The following is a 21,269-nucleotide window of genomic DNA, read 5'->3' as shown; positions in this document are numbered from 1 at the left end:
TCAATTTATTCTTTGTAATATTTTTCAAAAAAATTTCATTTTGAGTAATTCCAAATTTCATAAATGAGGCATCATTATATTGCTATTGTTTCCAATGCATTTCGGGATAATACATAGCCCTTCATCAGGGAATAACACTGTTGAAAAAAATGAATAACGATGTAACATGTTTTAGGGTCATGTCAGTGACAATAGTATACATAGTATTACAGTAGCCATCTGTTGACTCTTTTTAGTAGCATACAGGGGATCAAGCATGAAATCATAGTGTGACAAAGAATGCAAATGATTGGAACTCAGTAAACATTAGCAATACGGAAAACGAGATAAAACGCTTCAACAGCGTGAAACTTACATGCCTGCCTTTACTCGTGGTTCTTTAAACGCTATGGGTAAGGATAAGGAGACAATAGTTGGTTACTGTCTGGTATTCTAAATGCCATCATCTGATATAGTCTAATGGTTGACTAACCTGTTGCGTGTGGTTAAACATCTCAGTTATAGCGATGCCGGTTCCTCCTGTTTGAAGACGCTACTCAATGGAGTGTTCGCCATTAAGTTTACCTGATCGAGGTTGCTCGCGATCACGTGGTACGCAACAACAGAAAACAGACTATCTTGTGGAGACTAACTCGGGCATGCTAAGCGTATCAATGTTGGTCTCTACTGGGCTGGGAAAGGTAATTGAAAATAATACGAAAATTATCTAGAAGAATAAAAACTGGTGATGTTGGTATAGGTCTAACTCGATATTCAAATAATACAAAAATAAAATGGAGAGGGTCGATTCGAACCCTGCTATGGGAATAATGCGTATGCCTTAGTGTGGTGAGCCATATGCTAGTATAGATCACAATGACGATTTCACATGTATACATAAAAAAAAAAGAAGTATTGATAACTTCTAAACAATCACAGTCGTGCCAAGTGGCATCAAAGGAGCATGTTTATAGGTAGCAAGAAAATTCTATCCTATCATTGAGTCCATTCGGTCTGTGGGTACATAGTTTGTACATCCAAAAATTCTCTCTTTGCAGGAGATGTTTGGTGTTCTCTTCCTTCTATTTTTTTGACATTTTCCAGAACCAGATATTTAAGCTGAGCAATGTTGTGCTTTTCTTCCATAAAGTGCATTGCTAGAGAGGATTTGGTGTTTTAAAGTCGAATATTAGACTTATGCTCAGTTATTCTAACTTTGATACATCGTTCAGTCTTTCCTATATACAATTTGCCGCACAGGCACTTTACTCCATATATAACATTGAATGTGTCACATGTTGCATTTACTTTTAGTTTGATTCCATGTCCTTGTATGGGATGGTTAATTGTGTTGCCTTTGAGATTATTATTACAATGGCCACAGTTGAGGCATGGTTTTGTCCCTTTGAAAATTTCCACAGTTTGCGTTTTCGGTTGGATCATTTCTCCCAAATTCCTTGCTCTAGTGAAGGCAAATAGAGGAGGGTCTTTGAAACAGTCATTGAAGTCTGGTTCCAGGGTGAGCATACACCAATGCTTAAGTATAATTTTCTTGAATGTATTGCTTGATGTTGAGATATTAGAAATTGCCACAATTCTTGTTTGCTCTTTTTTACCCCTTTTGTAACACAAGGGTTACAAAAGGGTTAAAAAAGAGCAAACAAGAATTGTGGCAATTTCTAATATCTCAACATCAAGCAATACATTCAAGAAAATTATACTTAAGCATTGGTGTATGCTCACCCTGGAACCAGACTTCAATGACTGTTTCAAAGACCCTCCTCTATTTGCCTTCACTAGAGCAAGGAATTTGGGAGAAATGATCCAACCGAAAACGCAAACTGTGGAAATTTTCAAAGGGACAAAACCATGCCTCAACTGTGGCCATTGTAATAATATTCTCAAAGGCAACACAATTAACCATCCCATACAAGGACATGGAATCAAACTAAAAGTAAATGCAACATGTGACACATTCAATGTTATATATGGAGTAAAATGCCCGTGCGGCAAATTGTATATAGGAAAGACTGAACGACGTATCAAAGTTAGAATAACTGAGCATAAGTCTAATATTCGACTTAAAAACACCAAATCCTCGCTAGCAATGCACTTTATGGAAGAAAAGCACAACATTGCTCAGCTTAAATATCTGGTTCTGGAAAATGTCAAAAAAATAGAAGGAAGAGATAACACCAAACATCTCCTGCAAAGAGAGAATTTTTAGATGTACAAACTATGTACCCACAGACCGAATTGACTCAATGATAGGATAGAATTTTCTTGCTACCTATAAACATGCTCCCTTGATGCCACTTGGCACAACTGTGATTGTTTGGAAGTTATCAATACTTCTTTCTTTTTTATGTATACATGTGAAATCGACATTGTGATCTATACTAGCATATGGCTCACCACACTAAGGCATACGCATTATTCCCATAGCAGGGTTCGAATCGACCCTCTCCATTTTATTTTTGTAAGTTTCACGCTGTTGAAGCGTTTTATCTCGTTTTCCGTATTGCTAATGTTTACTGAGTTCCAATCATTTGCATTCTTTGTCACACTATGATTTCATGCTTGATCCCTTGTATGCTACTAAAAAGAGTGAACATATGGCTAGTGTAATACTATGTATACTATTGTCACTGACATAATGACCCTAAAACATGTTACATCGTTATTCATTTTTTTCAACAGTGTTATTCCCTGATGAAGGACTATGTATTAGCCCGAAATGCATTGGGAACAATAGCAATATAATGATGCCTCATTTATGAAATTTGGAATTACTCAAAATGAACTTTTTTTGAAAAATATTACAAAGAATAAATTGATCTTTTTCTACATTACGGACAAAACAGTGTGGAATCCTCTTATTTCATTGAGAGGAAAAACGGAGTTCCCCCATGGGATGGTCCCAGTGACCCACTGGAACCACATCCACCTAAACATAGATTTGCACATGTATTTTAAAACACAACTTTGAGTCAGAGTGTAAGAAAAGTCTGTACATTTATAAAACACGGGGTTAGGTTAGATCAATAGAGATTAGCCTATGCATTGCCATTATTATGGCCTTGCAGCCTGTAGAATTCAAATATGTTGTATTGTAATGTAGTTGTATTTACACAGAACTTCATAATCCTGACGAAGCACCAAAGAACATTTGCGGAGGGGCAGCATGCTACTCCAAGGAGTACCATAGATGGAACAAAGTGTTTGTTTTGCTGCCTATATGTGGAGTTGTTTTATACCATTTATCAGGACCAGAGTTGGCTCTTACGTTTTGTTGTCATGCCTCTGCATGAAGTTGAAGAGAAAATGAGTGAAATATAGGTAGCTTAAGCATTAGGTTCTAATTGAAAGACAGAAGTGCACGAGTATAGTCTTGCCTATGGTTGAGGTTTTAGCTGTGGGAAACTGTAAAATAAGCCTGTAGCTGCGCTTATTCATTGGGGTATGAGAGACGTGCGAGGACAGACACAGCTGCCCAAGCCGATACCTGTCATCTATGGAGTGAGTTCCCATATCAGAGTACAGTGAGGGGCGGCTGATGCCAATCCGACATGAGGGAGTGGAAAAATAGTCATTAAAAAAATATAAATGTACCTTCCCTGCTAGCCGCCACGATCTTCTGCTTCTGTCCGGCACTGCAATTCCCATGAGGACAGGCTCCAAGACCCCACGCAATCCCAGCGCTTCTCCCATGCTATTACTCCCAGCATGAGAGAAGCACTGGGATTGGGCGGAGCAGGCAGGTTTTGAGCTACAGCAGGGACTGGGAGCCTGTGCCCCAAAGCACTGCGGATATCTCCAAGGATCAGCCTGGATATATCCAAGTGCGCATGTCGGTTTGGGCGGCAAAACCAACGTGCACTTTCAGTGCCTACCACTCCTCCTACCCTGCTGCTGACGCTGCGGCATGGCCCCGCCCTATACTCCCGACTGGAAGTAAAAAAATAAAATGACAAGAAAGTTTTGTAATTTTATTTTTCCTCGGTCTGCTGCATTTCAGCAGTGAGGAGACACTCCTCCCTGATAGCAGAGGAGCCACCGCTGAGTACAGGGAAAGCGGAGGAGCCGCCCCCGAGTACAGGGAAAACAAAGTGCAGAGATGAAGGGAGCTACCCCAGGGAGGTGCAAACTCAGGGTTTCAGGCACTGAGGTCCCGCAGTGCATCCATTCAACCCCAATACAAGGTCTGTGGAAGGAAAAAGCTACATGAACTTCTAGGTACAAGGGGTCCTATGCACCCACAATACACTTTAGTTAAAGCAACACTTACCTTGGATTAGGAGTGCTGACTGGCTTTGGAGGCCTCAGGCATTAATGATTATCATTAATAAAACCTGATGACAGAATCCATAATTTTTGTTCAGTTTCTATTTAAATAGTGCCAGATTCTATGAATGGGTTTAAAACATTAATATATTAAAACATAACTATTTTTCTGGTATATCTGCACTTTGGGTCACTCAAGACTATAGAAAGTGATATACAATAGACAATACAATATCACAGCCTGTCTGATGGTATCTTGCATGCTGTCTTTTGTTGAAGCTAAAGTGTGGTGAAGTACTTCTGCTTTGCATTTACAGATGTGGTGGGATCTGATAACTGGACCTTTAAACCCTGTTGATCTATTCCCACACACTTTAGGTGGCCTACCATAGATGGATTACAAGTTGCCCTTTATTGGCGGGATGCAAACTCTGCACCAGTAATTACTAGTGGACTAAAAACCCGCCAGCACTGTGAAATTAAAAGTTAAACCTACAGAATGGGGAATTATTGGGCGGACCTATAATAACCAGGTGAAATTCTGCATGGCATGCCCTCTTTCATGAGATGTAATGCAAACATTTACCACCTACTCTGAGCAGGTGGTAAAAGTATGCAAGGGCCTGTAGTAAAAGCGTCCAAGGAGCTGTGGGGGCATTTCATACTTCTCTGCACCATGTCTGAGGTTCAGGATGGAGTTATAGAAGAGCTCCAGGTTACAATGCAGCCTTTCCTCGTTGGGATTTTATCTGCAAGATTTTCAGGCTATTAAAATCTGGTTGGTTGTTCCAGCACCCACATGCTATAACGCCGAATCTCTTGTGCATAACGGTATTCCGCTCCGCACAGTTCAGAATCGGGACAAATGTTCTCTCTGGGCACCTTGCAAAGGAGCAGAGAGAGCGCAACACCATGAGGCACTAGAGGCAATGGATAAACAAAAAAGCTTCCTTAATCTGTAAACAGCTTTTGGATGAACTCAGTTTGTAAGTGTTCAGGATCTATTGGGAATGACGTTCCGAATATTTTTTTAATTTTACAATAACAGTTCCCATACTATGCAATGTAATGGTGTTATCAGCCGAGTTCTGCAGTGTGTCCTTCTAAAGTAAACTTATAAAACAAGTTTGCACTAGATAGTCTGAATCTTACAAAAATATATATTTTTATACTTGTTTTATCCTAAAACACAAAGGGGCATATTTATAAGAGCTTTGCATCATGATTGCTCCACGCAACATGGTGCAAGCGCGACACTAACCACCAAGTCAGATTTTTGAAGCCACGCAAAGCCACTTGGAGTAACTTTGAATGCCTTCAAACATTTGGAATAAGGCAAGGCAACGCAAATCACTGTGATGCGTTACTGTGTGCAAGGGAGGGGTTCCATGGGCGTTTCGGGGAGTGCTCCTACGCAGCTACCATGGTTTTTGACGCATTCCCAGATTTACAAGGATTTGTAAACCTTGGAATGCGCCAAAAAGATACACCTCCCCAGGAGAGGCGTAACAAGGAGAAATATCGTTATTCCTCTTCATTTTTTCCTCTTTCTGTGTGTGCTGCATTTTGCAGCACACAGAATGCATCTCAGCATGGTTTATGTGCAGAAGGTGCCCCTTCCAGCACAAAGAACAACCCTCCATGCAATGGAGGCTCCTTTGCAACATGGTGCAAAGATGCCTGTGCTGGCGTTAGGATGCCAAAACGGAACCAGCACAAGGAAAAGGAACAGGAATGCTCTGTATTGGATAAATACGGTGCATCCCCGCCCCTTCCCTGTGACGCAGGGCAGCGCAGCAAGGTGGCCTGCAGCCCTGCACCACAAAACACAAATATGCCCTAAATGTCTGCACACTTTGCGACAGTCTTAGATCTTATATTGTGTGTAATACAATTTAAAATTAAAAACTTGCACATTCACAGCGGTTCACTGGCAGGCTAGGACTGGACAGCACTATACATAAACAGAACACTTCCTCAGGGCACCAAGCAGGGTTCCGTCCTGTGACTGTCTGGCAAAACACACACAGACATCTGCAATGGCCGCATTAACCAAGTGAGCTTTCATGGGGTTTTTCAGTGAAGACGTGTGTGCTAAAGTATACATGTGTGAACCTGCAGTAGAAAAGCCAACAAAATAGTTGCCAATTATGTTGCCTTATTTTTTAGCCACGTGTCTGTCCCAGCCCCAGCCTCCCTGACCGAGCTCCCATAGCATTCATGTCAGATCCCATACTTTTTTATTTTCTTCACTGACTGAACAGCGAGTTACTTTGCAAGAATGTCCTTGAGACTCCCTCTCTGGAACCTGCAGCAGTCAGGACACAGGGGCTTACGCCATTTAGCCCACTGGGCGTTGCACCCCTGGGTCAGTGTATGAGCAAGTGCCCATGGGGTTGGGGTCTTTTGGGTTTCATGAGGTGTAGAAACGTCGGCGGGTTTAAGCAGGGTCTGCAGAAGGGGGTGCGGCAGCGAGCCTCGCACTAGGCCTCCCAAAGGGTGCCCAGACGCTGCGAGACACGCCTAGAGGTGCAGGGTTAGAACACCGGCGCTAGACCCTCTGAAACCCGAGCCGCCTCCAGGAATAATCCTGTTGCTTCCCTGGAGACAGGCGTGCGGCTCTCTCGCTTTCCCGGAACTTGTCTCTCCTGACCTTTGGAGCCTCTAAGGGTGACCGGGACGGGAAGGCTCAGAGGCTCCTGGTCCCGCCCGCCCTGGTGAGGTGCACTCACGTTATAAAAGCGGCCACAAATAGAATGGTCTGTCACAAGGTGGCCTCGCTGACAGGAAGTGAATGATACACCACACCAACCCCAGCAAAAACGTTTCAACTGCAGGTGGCCAGAGCAGAATGGGGCCCCCACGGTTTCCACGGAGGGTCCCAGAAGACCATTTACCTCTTAAAGCAGCCCCCCAAACTTGGCAAAGGCTGGGTGATCTCACACTCTGGTGGCGCAGTGGACAAATCCATCCACTGTAGGGGCCTGTGTTCGACCTCATGGTCACAGGTTCTAATCCCAGCGGGTCGACTCAGCCTTTCATCCATCTGAGGTCGATAAAATGAGTATCATTGAGTTGGGTAACAATATACATCTGATATTCAGCGCCTTGAGACCTTCGGGTGATACGTGCGCTTTACAAAAGTACATGTTTTATATTTTAATAGGTATCAACCCCCATGGTGAGAACACCTCCACCCTTGTTCAACCGCGTTTTATGTACTGGTGTGTGACATATAGCAACTAGTGGAGCGGGCAACAACGAAGCACTGTACACAAATAAAGGGTGCTAGGGGCAAACAAACAGTGTAAACCAATTGAGCTCTGTCAAGCTTGATTTACATAAGGAAAATACATTTCACAAATATTTACAATTTTAGAAGGGACACTTTGGGTACTTCTCCCAGAATTATACGCTTTTCAGATAAATGCCAAAATTATACGCTTTTCAGATAAATGCCAAAGCCAAGAGTGCAACGCTTGCTCTCGGGTTCCCGAGTACCCAGCTAAGCTACTGAACACATCTCCAGCCGGAATGCTGTACTCTTGACAAGTCATGCAGCTGGTACGTCTCACCCCAAAATAGGCTGATGGGGCGTGGCTTTGAAATGGAAGGGGGTTCTTGTGTGCATCCCATGGGAGTCAGTTGGTGACTGAGGCCAGGAGCGGTTGGTGGGGATTGTCGTTTGTGCTGTCTGGCATCTGGAGAATAACTCTACTTTGCCTACACTTTTTTATGCGTGATATAGGCCGCTGAGACGAATCCATCACAGGGTGGTACAGCATGAACAAGCCCAGAAGGTGCGAGTACTCCAGATCCTCACCCACATACGGATGAGTGAGTCCAGCCTTTAAAGGGGCTCACTAGTAGATGGTGTACATGCTAATGAGCTGCAGCGCGCTCCACCCTCCAGTGTCTGATAGGGGTTTCATTCACTCACAGTAGGAGTGTCCTTTTTTCTGATATACCATAAAGGACGCGGAACCTGTGATCCCCATACTGGATTTATAGTTGTGTGATACGTGGATAGGACTAAGCAACAAGTACTGGAGTGAGTATATTTGATGGTTTTTACTGTGTTAAAAGAGTAGGCTGCAACAGCATTGAAGGGACAGTAGAAAATTACAACTTAATGCATCTAGGACACCAAGGTACTGATAATGCGAGTCCATGTCCAATTTTAATGGTAAGGTGGACAGCGATACATCGCAGATCTTTAGGCCATACAGGGGTGGTGAGGGTGTAACCGGGCCTACCAGGTAGGCTTGTTGAAGGCTGACCGGATCCCTTGGGAAGCCAGTCGTATGAAGACACCCTCCAAGATACCATGACGAGTCAGTTATTCAGCCAGCTGGACATAGGCTGTAAGCGTTGCTCACTGACTGGCGGAGGATAAGTTACCCGATGTTTAGCCCCTACAACATTTCAGACTCACTGCCTGGATCTTTGACATAATTCTATGTATCATTTGTGTGGCAGCTCCAAGCCACTTGTACTCACTGAGTGAAAGTCAAGTCCCCTAACCTCACTCTGCTTTTCGTTGTACCGCAGCCTAACAATTATTCGGCCACTCTCATGGTCACTTTCCCAGCAGTTCTTCCAACAGAGCCATTCAAGGGCAATCTTTCTAAAAGTCCTGTACAAAGGCTTACCATGAAGACTTTTTTGGAGGCCAGAAGTCCTAGAGAGTTCCAACCTACCATCAAGTAAGGTGTGAAATACTCCACCCATCAGATAGAAGTTCAGAAGCACCTAGAGGTGGCTGCCCAAGGTCCGCTGAATGTATTTCACCCATTGTAAATATCAAGCCTAGCCTGCACATTAAAGAGGGGGCTGTAGCTTCTATAAGTTCCTCTTTTAGTTCCAACATCTCCAAATGTAATAAGAACTTGCGGAATCTGAAATATAAGGAACAAGTGGAACATTCCTGAACTATTAGCATTCAAGTTCCCATCATGGTCGCGGTCAGATCTCCACCCTCGAGTGCAAATCTGGGCATTGTCACAAATCCGATTTCATGTACGAGGCTATTGTCCTCTCTGTGTCTACATGCAGGCACATGTGATGCCCCAACTGTTAAACCACATGTGGAGAGATAATGTGTCTCCAATAGAGGTCTCAGATCTGGGCATCCTCAAGACTCGAGCTTAAATAGGGGTGTACAACATATCCAAGTAAGCTGCCATCAATATTGGAACCCAACAGAGATGTATGCAGTCAGTCTTGGCTTTGCAACTCTTCTCCGGCGCCCTTGTTTTGTCTAGACCTTCACTTCACATACATCGCTGCTGGTTTTTCAAAAATAGGTCAACATTTTTTCTCGCCTGACCAACTAAAAGTGCATGGTGTAGACAACACAGCATTAGACGTGTCCACGTCCCATTTGCTTTGTATCTTGATGCCTGCTTCTTCTGTCTCCTCTTGTCATGGGCTACATGTCAGGGAACAGGAACATTCTCATGATAAAACAGTCCCTTCTTCACAATTTCCGCTCTCAGAATAGCATTCTGTGCATCTTCTTGCACTATAGAAAGGATTGTAACTTTGTTCTTCCTTCCGTCCCTAAAGCCCCTTACTGAAAATTGTGGGGCCCATCTCCATTTAGTGAAAAATTCCCCTAAATCAGGAATTACCTTATGGCTAAGCAAAGTCTCAAACACAGGTAAGAAGTCAGAATCCATGATCGGCGGCCTTTCCAATATCCTGATGGTTCTAGTGTTTTGCATGCCCTCTATGCGCTCAATTTGGTCCTCAAGGAGAATGAAGGAGAAAGGAAGGTGGGGGGGGGGGGGGGGGGGGGAGAATAGTGGGTCCCTACTCTGGAATGCGGATGACTTTGAGAACTTGACTTTCATCCACGGCATTGCCTTCTCCATTGTCTATGCTTGTAATCTATGGAGGTAGCCTTCTTCTTTGCCTGAGTCAGCCTCAATTCACCTTAGTTTGGTCTTGTATGCCACCATCCAGTGGTGCCTAAATCTTCTCATCACTCTAAGGCACTACGTTTCTTGCAACTGTAGCGAAAATTTCAAATCATTGTTCTCACTCACTGTAAGGAGACAACTCACAAGAATTCAGAAGTAGCACCATTGCTTGCTTCTCCATCTTGCACTGCTTGTTGTTCCATAAAGTGCCAGTTTGCTGCCACTGAGGCTATGCCGCCATGCACAGAATCACAGTATGTTGAGTGTCCCTGCTGAGACTTGAACCCGGTTCCCCAGCTTCAAGGTCGACCTCCGTAGCCGTTAGGCCACATCCTCTCCTCTGGTCAAACACTCGTAGAACTTTACTGAAACCAATTTTTAATGTGTTACAGATCCGTACCTGCAGGCAAGCTGTTACCAGCTGGATGGGAGCAGGTTCAAACATCCTAACATGCCGCGGGGTAAAATTCATGAACTCTGTCGAGACTCATTTTCAAAAAGCAGAAACAGACTAAAGATAGGGTCTGGAATATAGTGTCTAATTAAGGAATGGGAAAACATATTCTAAGTAAATGAATTTTTATCTTTTGCTATTTTAATTGAAATTTTGTATATGTATGCTTTATGGTTGTGACAAACCAAATAAAGTCAAATTTTGACTGACTGACACTCGTAGAATGTGACTTTTGTTAAGTAGAGTATTTTCCCCAGAAAATGAAATGCTTTATTTCTGAAAGAGAATTTCTATTTGTGGAATAGAATGTTTAAAGCAAATGTAACAGCATGAATGACAGCAGTAGTCTACAGCCACAGGACTGATGAAGAAGGAACAGCCCCCCTTCCTGGATAAGAGGAACATCCAGCAGGCAGGTTCTACATTATGTAAACTTTGCACAAAAAGTTTTACAATATAAATAGCATCATAAGTGTAGTAGGAGAAAAACCTGTGTGAGTGTCAGGTGCTCTCACAAGGTTAGAGTTCTTTGAGAAGTGTGTGGTGCTGTTCAGAGTCATCAGCAAAGAGAAGTGTGCTGTGTACAGAGCAAGGCACAAACATGTGCATGTGGATTTAGAATTCGTAGGCAGTACAAATTGCCATAAACATCACAAAGTGTACAGAGACCAAAAGCTAAAGCAGGCCTGGCCTGCTGTAGTTTAAGTCAAATGTTCGTGAGCATGCACCAAACTCTTTCAACTTACTTTCCAGAGCATGTATCTACCAAAGTCGCACCCCAAAGAACTGACTTCAGGAGTCACCAAAAGCCTTCTAAGAAAATCCCACATTCTGTATTGACAAAACAATGACCCATCATGTATGATCTACCTAGAAACGTTTATTTATGAATGGTTTCGTAAAGTACAGACCATCTCAGTAGAGGCACTGGGGCAAGGCTGGTGCATAACATATTACCCAAAACAATAAAACATAAGACCAGTATTAACATATATATTTTAAAATGAATTTTGTGTATTGTTGGCCTGTGGGACACCGTAACAAAGTCATAATAGGTCATTATTTTTCATGCTGGCAACTGCCCATCTTTCATTTAAGACAGTGCACCTGCACTCGATAAGTAAAGCACAGATGTGAAAATATTGTGTCCTTCAGAAATCTGTACATGGAAGCGCGATAGCGCAAAGGTCCTCTGAAATCATCAGCCTGTCAAAAGCCTAAAGCTGGCCTCCCTTAATCTGAAAGACATCTATCTAACTAGACAGAAGCAGTTGTCACACATATCCTTCTATACACAGGGCTCCACAAACCCTAGAATTCAGTCCATTCTCAGACTTGAAAAAGACTAGCTGAAATTTCAGAAAGGAGTAAAATCTCTTCAGAGTTCAGACCGTCTACGTCCTACAAATACAATGAACGACAACTTTTATATCAGAGAACGTGAGTCAATCCAGACCAGGTTCCTTAGCACCTAAAGTCTACAGCTGCCCCAATCACCTCCCAGGTTTCTTGAAGTACTCAAATGACCGATCAGCAGTATAGGCGAAACATAGCAAAAATAAAAAACAGAGGGGCAGATTTACAAGCCCCTTGCGACACTTTTACGCCGCCGCGTCACTTTTGTGACGCAGCGGTGGCGTAAACAATGCCCAGCGTTGCGACTTATTTACAACTTGACGCATCTAGGCAGATGCGTCACGTTGTAAAGCCCTGCACCACATGAAACCTGCGTCAGGTTTCATGTGGGCGTTCTGTCGCAGGGTGGGCGTTCCCTCGCAGGAAAGCCCCGTTAAACTGACGCAGTGAAATCTACAAGATTTCACTGAGTCAGTTTTACGACGCTGCTGCGTCAAATCTTTACGCCTGCTTGAAGCCGGCGTAAGGAGTGACGCACCACGTTGAGTATGGGTGGCCCCTGTGCATTAAAGGAGTTGCGTCGCACTTGCGACGCGACTCCAGCAATGCGCCGCTCATACGCCACAAGATGCGTCACACATCTTCCCTTCCTTGCACCATGGTGCACCGCATTGTAAATGCGGCTCATCTGTGGTGGCGGAAGGAAGGGATTGCATGACGCATCTGTTCTGGCGCATCCCTGCTGATTTGCAGAGATGCGCCAGAACATGTAAATATGCCCCAGAATCATTACCAGTAAATAGGAAGAATACATCTATATGTTGTGTGCACTTAATCGCTATATGTGAAGGTGTTAAGTACAAACTATGTTAAATATTTTATATTATTTTTTTAACTGGACTTTGCTTGAACATAAACAATGTCAGGAGTAAGATTTAATCATGGTCTGGCAATCTGAAAATATTCAAATGAGGCCGAGACCTTACCTGCGGATAATTTGCTGGTTAAAGGGTTTACAGTCAACCTGAGTCTTAGACCCATGGATGACTTAAACAACCTCTGCTCAGCAGAACACTTAATGAAACTGCACAAAAATAAACACACATAACTTCACAAAGGCTGATCTGTTGTTCACAATATTTCCAGGTGGCATTTGTAAACAGAGTAAATCTTTCAAACCAGTGCAGAAATACCGCCCAGTAGGCAATGTGTGACTAGAAGGCCTGTGATATTCATTTATGCTGGCGTATACAGAAAATATTCTGTTATGCATCACGTGTCAGTGGATGTTCCTCCCTGGTATGGTGTAGAGGTAAATACACGTTCACATAGTCAGTGGATACCCTGGAAATCTGGCATAAATCAGGCCCTATGTCGGGCACTCACTCCTGCATCAGAGCATACAACACAACATAGCAAAAGAACAGAAGAGCCGGGACTGAAGAAAGCCTCAAGACTGCGACAGAACATGGCACGCAGACCTCACGAGAGCGCTGGCTGAGCATATTTCTGTACTCGACTATCTGTAATTAGTCCTGGGGCGTTTCTGCCTGCCTTCTGAAGTCTGTAATTAGCCCCAGAGGGATTCCCTATCGGTGGCTGGCCTGGTGTTTCTGCAGTCCCTGGTGTCTGTGCAATGCCTTGGGGATTTATGTAGCCTCCGGTGTTTGCAGATATTCACTGTAAAAACGGAAACGCTCTCCAGAAAAGACGCACCCGAGACACCTCAGCCTCGTAGGAATTCAACAGACACAAGAATGAACTAAGCCTGTCTCGTCAGCGCGTGCTATCACAAAAGTACACAAAGTAGCGGAAATACCAGGTTACGCCACACCCTGTGAACGAGCACCAGAGGCAACGAATACCTCGATTCGGAGAACTTGCTGCGCAGCCTAAAAAACACATTTAAAACACCCCCAGGCAGCCATTGGCTGTCATTGTATTAAAGTGTGCTTTAAAAGCGCCTTCAACTCACGTTGCAGAAAAAAACACCACCCTCAATTTTACTGCAGTTCTCAAGTATGTTTGAGGTCGAAAGGTGGGGGTGTTCCAGGTTCTTCGAAGTACCCCATAAAAGCACTGGCTTACTGTGTGGGAGGGAAAGCAGTGAGGAGTGGTAGCTCTCAAGCACCCCTTAGATTTCAGTTCTTTATAGTGAAGTAGCTCACGACAGGACCTAAGACGTGTGAGAATCGACCCCATCGCAGAGAGTCTGTAGTATCCTCATGTTAGGTCTTTATGTTCCCCTTCACCTTGTAACTAGCAGTGTACTATGTCACTTGAACACGTGCAGTCAGCCCACTACAGAGTCCAATGCTGGGGTCTGGTTGGGGCAGGCCTGTTTCTCATAGAGATCTGTGGAGGCAGAAGGAGATAGGTGAAGAAAGATAAGGAGGACGCACTGGTGTGTAGGAGTAAATGCAGACAACTGGGCTCAAATAACTCGTCTTATCGGAGATGAAGTAAGGCAGGGCCCAGCTAACGGCACCCGGAAATTCTTCTACTGTTATCACACCAAAAGTCCACCGAGGCCTGTTTATCAGCTAGGAGTCATAATAGAGCCTGATTTTGTGCAATCGTTTACTTTGGCGGGAGGAGGGGAGAGGCTATGCCCAGCCCTCTTCGCTGCACGTTTATTCCTTGCTCTGGGTGGGATTGACACTCTTCGGTGCCCTGGTTTTCTTTGAATTTTCAGCCGGCATGCTGATTTTCAACCCTGTTGTTCTAACGTTTGGTTTCTAACCCCTTCTTTGGGGCAATGAGCCTGTGGTCCACACAGTAACCATTTACACGCGGGTTGGCAAAAAGTCCTCCTTCTCTCAGTTTGAAAGCTACAGTTCAGCCCTCGGATGAGTCCCAGTCGGTGCCCATGTTTGGCGTGTGTGCCCTCCTACTCGCAGACTGCCAGCAGGCGATCAGTCCATGTTGGGGTGACTTATCGGTGCGGTGCCCAAACAATTAATTAGCAAAACACTCGTTGCGACCTCCAGAAAGTTGGCATTTTATTTACCTGGAGTGATAGTGTGTTTGTATACAAACCCCCTTTTCTCTGGTCCTCCGAGGAGTCTTCTCAACCTAAGGCAATTTCGCCCCATGATGTGTGTATGCCTCCTCAAACGTTGGTCAGTCTACACTTAGTGGTTGAGTGCTGCCCGGGCTAGGTAACTTTGTGCTGTGTCTGCAGGCTTTTATTATGGTAAGTAAATCGATGCAATGATTTGCGTTTTATTATGGTAAGTAAATGGATGCAATGCTTTGACCCACACGAGTCAGAACTTTAGCAAAAGAAAAAACTATATATGTGTCTTAACCATGTATCTCCTCCGGTGGAGGAGGGCAGGGACGTTCTGTAGTCACACAGTCCTGTCCCTCCACCTGGGCAGTGGGCTGTCTGATGTCCAGCCTCTGATGACTTGGGCAAGAACTGCCCATCTTGTTTGGTATTTATATGTTTTCTATATTCTTTTCATTATTGTTGGCACCAGACTAGGGTTAGGACTTAGGTAACCGCTACCATGTGGTGTGAGTCTGCACTCTACCCCTTCACATAAAGCTGGATGGTGCTCAACCCTTAAGTAACTTGGCACTTGGGTGCCAACTTTTGCCACTTAGCTTTTCAGACTGGTGATCAGTTTAGGGCATCACATTTTGCATGCGTGCTTTTTCTTGTCCGGGACACAGGTTGGCATCAGCCGTGGGTGGCTTCTTACCACGGTGCCCACACTGCCCTCTGCGGTGGTATGCTTCCGTTAATTCTTTTCAGAGAAAGCCACTTCCACGCTGCACAAGAAACCTTACTCGGAGAACACTTTTTTCTTCACTTCTCCTCGACAACAATCCTGGACAGCAAAGCCATGTATGCACAAGTGGTCCATAAGGCAAGTGGGCACACTAGGTACAGTTGTGATGGCCCATCCTGACTGCTGGAGGACCCCACTTCTGGATAACGGTGTGTCCCCAAAACCACAGTGCCTTTATTTTCAGTAGAAATCTCGTCAGTCAGTCAGTGCAGCAACCATTCAGAAACTCATCCCCAGGTACAGTGGCGTCCATGCTGCAGCGCCCCACAGTGCCATCCACTACAACTGAGCACCCAGAAAACAGTATCGTGCCCCATTCGTTTATACCTTGTTCTCCAGAGTAACCCAACCACAGTACCCCGTTATTTACAATAGCCCCCTGCCCACCGCCTCCCGTACACAGTGCCCACGTTTACTGCAGATCCTGGTATGCAATGCCCTACAGCACATTACCCCCCTCGTCAATGCCCTCCCCAGGTACAGTACCCCCCCGACCCCAACACAGTGCCCTCCACCCTCCTCCCACACTCACCCAGGTCGTCCATGGCTGCGTGTGCCCGGGCGGCGCTCCCCACCCCGGGGAGGGCTCCCTCGGTCTCCCCTGAGCGGCTCCTGTTCTCCCCACGGCCGGCCTCGGTCCCCCGAGACACACCGGACCCCGCTCGCCGCCGCTCCTCTCCACCCGCAACTTTTCGGCGACGGCAGTCGGGCTCGGGACAGGCCGCGCGCTCCCGCGACGCCCCCTTCCGACGTGCGCGCCCCTGCGGTCACCGGGGCACGGGCTGGGGCTGGGGGCGGGCGCGTCCGCGAGGCACCCAGAGAGCGCTCAGGGAGCGGGCCGTGGAGGGCATGCCTGCGTCCCAAGCAAGGCGCACGGGTGCCACCTGCTGGAGAGCAGAGGCGCTGCAGCAGCTATCCCAGGGATGGAACCGGGCAGCAGCAGCGCCTCCCGCAGAACAGAGGCAGAGCAGCAACGTGCACCGAGGGGCGAAACAAGGGGCGTCCTTACCTGGAGAGACGACTACCCGCATTGTAGTTGAGGAGTGGGGGACGAGCGCTAGCTACTGAAGCCTGGCTCTGGCTGAGCTCGAGGTCCTCTTGGAACTTGGAGCCCATAACAAGGATGTGGCCTGACGGCCAGAGCTGCCGACTTTGGCGTTGTGGGACCGGGCTCGAGTTTCGGCGTTGGCTCAACATCCTGTGATTCTGGGCAATTCGCTTAATCTCATGGGAGCGTACCATAAAATAAATGTGTCCCTGTGTAATGTAACTGGTGCTCATGCAAAGAACTCCAATACCTTTGGATCGAGTTCCCGCTATTTAAAACTGCAAAAAATAAACAAACAAAACAAAAACAAAACTAGCCAGACTTTCAAGTAGCTTCTGTGACTTACATCTCTTCCTCTACCCAGGATGAACAGAGCTGCTGGATGTGCAACTGGCAAAACAAGGTTCAAGTTTCAGCTCAACATCCTGTGATCTGTGGCATAGGAAAGTGGGTGCGGGCTGCCTCAGGTGTCATCACTGAGAGGGTGACAAAATTACAAAAATATGTATTTTTGTCATTTTGTCAAGCCGGGGTGACAAGAAATATATACACCGGGTACCATCTGACCTTGCTACGCCACTCCCTGTGATTCTGGTCAAATCATTTAATCTCACCTTGCCTATCAATAATGCATGGAACTTTGTGTAATGTAATTGGTGCTCCTGTAAAGCATTCGGCCTTACCCGTTTAGTTCACGCTATACTTAAGTACTGGACGGAGGGACACTGTGAAAATAATTTCATGGAATGTCTACGGGTTAAAAACAACTTTACAGAACACAGAATCATTTGACTTCCTACAGTCTGGGGATCTGTTATGCCTTCAAGAAACTTGGCTGCTAACTTCAGCGGCCATTCCATGCTTCATGGAATTTCATCAGTCTGCAAAAAAGCACAACATATTCGGAAGACCGTAGGAGGGACTATCTATATACACACGAATCAGCAGCAACATCAAAGCCACACTCCTACTTAACATAGACATGGCCAAGCTACTCTTTTACAAGGCTTCAAATTGAATGGCTGCCCATTAAAGATTTTACTTGTGAACATCTACTTTAACAGTAAGGAATCATCAAGACCTAGTGCCATGAGGGCCCTATTGGATGCACTGGAAGAGCTACTAAGCAGGCAGCCAAATTGTGGGATTATTATCGCCGGTGATTTTAATACTCGTAACCTAGGGCCTGCACCTAACAATGCCCTACTAATGGACACGGCTGGAAAGCTGATGAATACATTTTTAAATACACATAGATTAAAACCAATACAAACCCTCCACCCCCAAAAGATGGCCTCGAAAAACAGAACTACTGGGAAAAACCAAAACCATGATCGACTATATCTTCGTGTGTAAACGTTTGTATGGACATGTGTGAGGAACTCAGAAATCCGCGTTCCAGACGAGCGATCATCTTCCACTGGCCATAACCTTTGCATTACAAATGACCATGCAACCGCTCGTTGCCATAGTGAGTTATACTAAGGGGGCGGAAATTCACACCTGACAGAAGAGAATAAAATGGAACACAATAGATACAACAGCATTAAGCAGGTGGAAAACCATCTGGCCTAGTCTTGCTCACGAATTTACCTTAGGCAGCGTGTGCGAAAATTGGATCAAACTGGCAACAGAGGTGTATGAGCTTTTGATATTCAGACAAATAAACCACAGACGAACACCTGGAGAAGGGATCTGCTGCCAATCACAACCCCAGTGCGCAAAAGTGGGGCAAAGCAAGCGGGCCTTGAGATCAGCCATTCGCATCCATAAACGAGAGGGAAAGTCCAAAACACTCCAAAATCAACTCCTAGCTAGGAAAATTCACAGGAAAAACGTACGGGACAGCAAAAGAAAACAGCAAGAGTCCCAATGGTTGCACATCCACAGCCTTAGGCGCAACATGGTTTCCAGCCATTCGTGGATTGCCCATGTGGCCGCATTGTATTGTCGTGTGCCACGTCAGGCTCAGCCTCATCAGCAACATCTTCACATCATCGATGATTTGCGAAATAACCTCGCTCCAAACATTGAAGATACATCCTTACAGCCAGTAACGGGGAAACCCTCCTATTGCGAAGTAACATCAGCTCAACATGTTGAAGTGAACCGTGTCACACTAATCCTAAAAAACATCAGAAAGGATGGAGCACCGGGTCCCAAAGGCTTACCAGGACATCTCTTCAAAGAAGACTGCAATTTCTGGGGTACCATACTTACACAACTTTACCAGTATTGCCTGACCAACTCAACAGTCCCGGAGACCTGGAAACGTTCTCTGCTGCAACCCATTCATAAAAAAGGAGACACTGGGGATCCAATGAACTATAGGCTGATCGCTCTCCTGGACATCGAGGCAAAAGGATATGCAAGCCTCCTTCTGCAAGATTTACAGGAATGGGCAGACAACAATGAAATCCTTCCATCCTACCAATCTGGTTTTAGGCTTGGAGCATCAACGATGGATAATATCTTCGCTCTCGCCTACCTTGCAGAACAGTCCACTCAGAAAAAGCAGCTGCCACTTTTTGCATATTTCGTGGACTACTCCGCAGCATTTGATGGCGTTAACCGGAGCCTGTTGTGGTGGAAATTGCAAAACTAGAGGGCAACACCGATACTGCTAAAAGCAATAATCAGCCTTTACCCCGGAACATTGGTGCAGGTGAAGCTCACGACAAATGCAGCCACTAAAAAGATCCCAACAGATCGAGGGCTGAAACTAGGCTGCCTACTGGCGCCCCTCCTTTTTAACTTATACACTGCGGACCTTGGCAATGTATTATCCAAGGCTAACCTTCTGTCTCCTAAAATAGGCTCGACTAGATTATTCTTAATGCAGTATGCGGATTATATGGTGTTATTGGACCACACTAAAACAGACATGCAACGATATTGGAAGCTCTAAACAAGTGCAACAACAACGACCTATGGGCAAATGCAGGAAAGACAAAGGTGGTAACATTTGGGAAGTATGCCAATAAACTTAGACAACACTGGAGACTAGGCATCTTGAATATTGCAACAACGACCAAATACAACTACCTGGGGTCGGTCTCATGAGCAACGTGAAACCCACGGCACACATCGCTTCCATGGAAACAAAAGCTAAGGCAGAGTTGTATGCCCTATGCATCCTGAATTCTAAATAAAGCGGCCCATCCACCAAACCCATCAGAAAGGTCATAAGCGCTAAGTTGTTACTCTCTCTTACATACGGCCAACTAGCATTCCCAGCGGCTTATAGTAACATCTTGGAACAAGCCAACTGTCGAGCGTTTAAGCAAATCTTTCAAATACCAACATATGCCCGGAATGCACTGCTCCGACTGGAATTCGGGCTCAACAAACAGAGCAATGAGCATTGGTCCTCCATTGTGCGTTTCTATTGAGGGGTATGTGCGGCTCCCCCGCACTCAATGGAAGCAGTCCTATAAACAATTTCTGAGGAAGAAAATAACTTGTGGTCCAAAATCCTGCACACTGCCTGCACTGAACTGCATCTTGACATGTCCAACTGGCAGGATTTATCCATCAGCTTGGTATCCTAAAATCGATCTTAAAAAAACAAGTTAGATTACTCACTAAGGAAGAGGATATGAAGAAACTGAGGCTCTCCAGTCGTAACATCAGGATTCTTGCTACCTCCTATGAGGACTGCTTAAACAATATATGAAAAGAGAGAGGTACCCCTTAATTCTATCAAGGGAATTGAGGTTCAACCACCTATGAAAACAAAGTCCCCTTGATGCCAATCCACAATTCAACAAATATAAAAACAATCAATATAACACCATATATAAAAAAAATTAGTATTTTTAATTACAAATATAAATTCATACACACAAAATTAAAAATACAAATAATGTATGTCCTAAAATCAAACTACTTATACAGAGTGCAATAATCACAACTAAAATTAAACTCATACATTATCAATTATGACCCGCATAATTGGAAAGACAGACAGAAACAAGTAAAACATTAAATTTGTTCAATACAACATGTACATTCGTAATCCTATGTATACACTTTGTCATATACAAAGATGTAATCTGTATTTCAACACAAGTGCTGGAATCTTGAATTGTACTTTGAAAGTGCGTCGATGCGTTTCGATGGATACAGCAGTTTATACCATCTTTGTCAAGACTTATAATATTCTGTCATGTCAAGGGGGTCAACAGAAAATTCACCCTACAATAAATACATATACAATTAGTAAAATACAATGGTTATGCAGGAAGTCCATTTAATCATTTTCTGTGCTTTAATTCACTAGGTAGATGCTATATCCCCTTGATATTACTCCAATGTGTTTAATGGGCAAGGTCATCTTATATATATAAACTGGTACCATATGTCCCTGCTGCTCACTCCTATATTTAATCCTTAATCAAACTGTATATACGTGGGGCACTGGG

The 21,269-nt window shown here is 44.8% G+C and overlaps 1 protein-coding gene across 1 annotated transcript in view; it reads right to left on the bottom strand.

The window, feature by feature from the left end:
- Positions 1 to 16,558, bottom strand: part of PXN (paxillin) — a 333,296-nt gene extending 316,738 nt beyond the window's left edge. Inside the window, exon 1 of the mRNA XM_086942871.1 lies at positions 16,330 to 16,558. Coding sequence (XP_086798997.1) covers positions 16,330 to 16,342 — 13 coding nt within the window. The 5' untranslated portion in view covers positions 16,343 to 16,558. The remainder of the gene's footprint in view (positions 1 to 16,329) is intronic.
- Between the last annotated feature and the right edge of the window lie 4,711 nt (positions 16,559 to 21,269).

Source organism: Lissotriton vulgaris, chromosome 11, assembly GCF_964263255.1.
Source record: "Lissotriton vulgaris chromosome 11, aLisVul1.2, whole genome shotgun sequence".
NCBI classification, from domain to species: domain Eukaryota; kingdom Metazoa; phylum Chordata; class Amphibia; order Caudata; family Salamandridae; genus Lissotriton; species Lissotriton vulgaris.
The sequence above is the reverse complement of the archived record's forward strand: the minus strand, read 5'-3'. Positions and strand labels throughout refer to the sequence as shown.